The sequence below is a fragment of the Suillus subaureus genome, assembly GCF_016647635.1.
Source record: "Suillus subaureus strain MN1 chromosome Unknown BJ212scaffold_258, whole genome shotgun sequence".
Taxonomy (NCBI): domain Eukaryota; kingdom Fungi; phylum Basidiomycota; class Agaricomycetes; order Boletales; family Suillaceae; genus Suillus; species Suillus subaureus.
Window position 1 is genome coordinate 4,758 of NW_024538814.1, and position 4,092 is coordinate 8,849.

Sequence of the window (4,092 nt, forward strand, 5' to 3'; positions counted from 1 at the left end):
TTGAGATATCTCCTCTAGCACTCCGAGTTGCTGCTCAGCTGTCTTCAGGATTGCAGCCATGTTCAGTAGCGGGAACTATAGGAGTGGGTATGGCTATTAACATATATACTGTACACAAAGCACTAAAACGCATTAATGCACTGTTCGAGTCACGCTCTTCTAGATTATCAACTACGTCGGGTGTAGTGGAGAATGTATGCAACCACTTATATTGTATTGTAATAAATGCATGGCATTTACCTTGGCATGACTCCTACGGCGTCCACCATTGTACAAGTGGTGGTATTGTGTGCGGTAAGAAGACTTCTTATTTTCTTCGTACCAAACTATATCATGTACTACCAGAACCTGCACCCTCGGGATCTCTAACAACGACCTCATTCTGTGTATGCTTTTCTCCGCAGCCTCTTTGTACTGGTGGGCACATGTCACCGCGCCCGTTTTCACATCAACGCGGGACGAAATTTGCATCTTCCCAGTGATCAGATCAGGGTGATGAACTGAATCTGCACCTAGCAGAATCCAAGCACCGTCTGGAGAAGTGCGTGCGAGCATGTTGATATACCCGTTAGCGTGCCCTGCAGTAAAACAAGCCTAAGCGACTTTTTCCAGTCTTATGCATGTAGTAGAGCAGTACCAGGTGCATCAACGATATACATGCCGCCATCGCCGAACATGTCTATTACGCGCGGGTAGGACCGATTTCCACGTTTAGATCAGAAGCTGTAACGAAGTGTAAACGGTCTTGCGGTGGACGAATGTATGAAAAGGCTATAGCACTGTGGCAGGGTCTGGAAAAGCTTGCTTCGATCCTTCCCCGAGGATGAACTCGGCAGTTGTTAACGGGGAGGGATCTCCGACGCTGAGGGAAGACAGGTTAGGCAATTCATATGCTGACTTGGAACGGCTCACTGATCCCAATGGAGGTGACTTAAGACTACCAGGTCAACTGATGAAGGGGGAATTCCACTACTCTCCAAAGACTCTGCCGCAGTCTGCTTCACATCAGGCACTACTGGTATTGCAGCACGTGCAAACTCTTTGATATTTCTAGGTCGAACACAATCCGCTTATTGCTTTCGAATGACGCAGTAAAAATGCGAGTGAGGGAAAAATTATGGGATCGTCCGATTGATCGGCTGCCATTAGACTCAAAGAAACATTGAGGTGTCCAGCTTCAAGGGCAGATACATACGTATACGCCTGTTCATCAAATGGAGGAGGAAGTGAATGCGCATCTGTCGACATTGGTATCAAGTTCAATAATGAATCAAAACCAGGATTCGAACGTGCCCATATATTAGCGAGGAAAGTGTTGCGAGAACAGGCGAGCGAACGACGGGAGAGGGAGCTAGAACACAAAGGTACGATCTCAGTTTCAACTAGAACTCATATTAACGTGTATAGTACCTAGAACACAAAGGTACGCTACGGTTTTGGTCAGTAAATGCTGACATACATGTTTCCAAGTACTCACATCTCAGTTTCAACTAGAACTGAGATGTGCGCGTCTGATGGGCGCTTGGTTTTATAGGAAGGTAAGTAAGGAACGCAAAGGTGAAATTTTCTGACATATGTATATTGCAGGGCGCAAGCCGATGTCATTTGGGCGCAGCCTATTGGCCCGTCTGCCTCATGCGCTCGGACCTCTCTCTCTCGCTCGTACCTATCATGTCGGATCCTTCGGCTTCCTCACTCTCTTTCTCTTCGGATCGTTCGGACTTCAACAGAAAGCAGACGGTGGCACCCTCAGTAACTCCACAAAGTTCAAATCTTGACAACACAAAGTCACGCGGGCCGGGCCCGTTGTACACTGACGAATTAATGAATCGACGAAGTAGATTACGTCCTGGCTGTACATGACTGTGAAGGCGATGTCGGACAAAAGGTGGTTGATTCTGGCAGTCAACCAAGATATCGATGATCGATGAGAAACGCGAGGGTAGAACTTCTAGAGGACTTTGCCAGTACTGAATTGCATGATGTGGTGTTGAACTAGCCACAACACGCCATACACAAATCATCAGTTACATGTCCTCAGCGCGCTGCGCTAGTGACATGTCCGACGAGTCCATCCGTCCAGAAACTTCATGTGGAAGGAAGACAGAGTCATTGACTCATTCGTGCTATCAGTTCAAGCGTAACCTGGGGTTAGAAAAACGGTCGACCGCTCGTTTTGCCAAAGAAAGTGTTAGTTGACTCCTTGTTCGGCTCGGCCGGTCCCTTGCCATAACCGATCTTCCCATTGTGTAACTGACTGCAGGATTATTTTCGTTAATACGGCATATGATATATATGTAGTAGCTTGGGAGTCGCATAGGCTCCGAAGTATGAATCGGAACCTGAGGGCATCCGATATAAACCCATATACCGGTATGCTGACAGGCTAGCGGGAATCTGCTGCTCAGCGTCTCTTTCGTCCATACTCCATAGGAATGTCAGATCACCCCTTGCTCGGTGCAGGCAAACATTCCCACTATGGTGCCTCTGACAGAAGCAGTGGTAGTCCAGTGCTTCCTGAATACGATGAACAGAACAGACAGATGGTGGAGAAGAGGCTTCTCCGTAAGTTAGACCTTCGAGTTGCCTTCCTAGTTCTGATTTACATTATGAGCTGTGTGAGTTGGTATATTTAGTGTTTCCGCTATTGCATTAATTTGTGCTTAGATGGACCGGACTAATGCAGCGTATGTGGCCCTTGGAACTAACGATTGTAGTGTGGCTTAATTACCTCTCGGTCAAGATAGTGCGGCAAGGCTGCGTGGTCTTGAGGAAGACCTCGATATGACGGGGAATCAGTTTAACACACTCATGAGCATCTTTTACGTGGGGTATTTGTTGACGCAGACTCCTTCGTATGTTCCAGCACGCTATCCTTCTGTAGCCCATCCGAGAATTCAAAAGCAACATGTTCTTAGATCGCATGACGAGGCCATCGCTGTACCTCTCAAGCTGCATGGCAATATGGGGTGCTATCACTATGTTCATGGGTACGTACATCATTCACTTGATCGATATTACCTGACGAGGGTCATGAGAAGGCGTAGCACAAACGTCAGTATGTATTACTTTTGCTGCTCTTGAGTTAACGCTACTTTAATCAGGTATCATACCATTCTTATCTTGCGCCTCATGCTTGGATTTGTCGAGGCGGCGTTTTTCCCTGGGGCTATTTTCCTTCTTTCACGATGGTATAGTTGCCCAATACCTCCGAACAGTGTATTCTGAAATTTCTCTAGGTACAAGCGCAATGAGCTAGGGTTCCGCACAGCGCTTCTTGCTTGCGGCAGCTCAATCAGTAATGCTTTCAGTGCTCTTATAGCGTCAGGAATTTTGGCAGGCCTAGATGGTACACTAGGTTTTACGGGTTGGAGGTCAGAGGCGAAATAAGCATGCTCTCAAAGTAGAACCGCTCTGACGGTGCTGCCACAGGTGGCTCTTCTTTATCGAGGGGATCTTGACAATTGTGGTTGCAGTGTCTGCAATCTGGATTTTGCCAGATTTCCCATCATCGCCGAGTGTTTGGCTTTTACCTGATGAACGGACCCTGGCTAAGCGACGGATGGAGGAGGAAGTTGTGGTCGAGAATGAGCATGAAGGCACGTCTGTGGAGGGTTGGTCTGGCCTTGTTGAGGCACTTACAGATTGGAGGGTATGGTGGCTTGGTGGTGCTCTTATTTTGATGGACGCTTCTTTGTCGTTCCGCATTTTTTTCCCGACACTATCTGCTACAATGGGTTACAATTCGACCATAACCCTCTTGCTCTGTGCACCTCCGTGGATTTTGGGAACTGCAACATCGTTCCTTGTAGCTAGGTCAGTATCTACTCGACAGTCTCGATTGGTGAATTAACAATAATCAAGGCACTCCGATGCTACTGGCGATCGCTTCTGGCATACCGCTGGTCCTCTATTTGTCGCCATCCTTGGGTTCATGATTGCATTTTCTACCATGAATACGGCCGTTCGATATTTGTCCCTGTACGAAACTTCTCCTCGTCCTGCAATTCCACAACCTTGATGTTCTCTGTGAAGATTCTTTATGGCTCAAGCCCCAGTTGCACACATTGTGTCTTTGACCTGGGTTATGAA

The 4,092-nt window shown here is 47.4% G+C and overlaps 1 protein-coding gene across 1 annotated transcript; it reads right to left on the reverse strand.

Moving 5' to 3' along the window:
- Positions 1–700: 700 nt before the first annotated feature.
- BJ212DRAFT_1408144 (uncharacterized protein) lies at positions 701–1,433 on the reverse strand. Its single transcript, XM_041337443.1, has 4 exons — positions 1,294–1,433; positions 913–1,238; positions 781–862; positions 701–723 (listed from the first exon to the last, which is right to left on the reverse strand). Exons 1-2 carry the CDS (start codon positions 1,295–1,297, stop codon positions 1,051–1,053), a joined length of 192 nt encoding a protein of 63 aa, XP_041185363.1. The 5' UTR covers positions 1,298–1,433; the 3' UTR covers positions 701–723; positions 781–862; positions 913–1,050.
- Between the last annotated feature and the right edge of the window lie 2,659 nt (positions 1,434–4,092).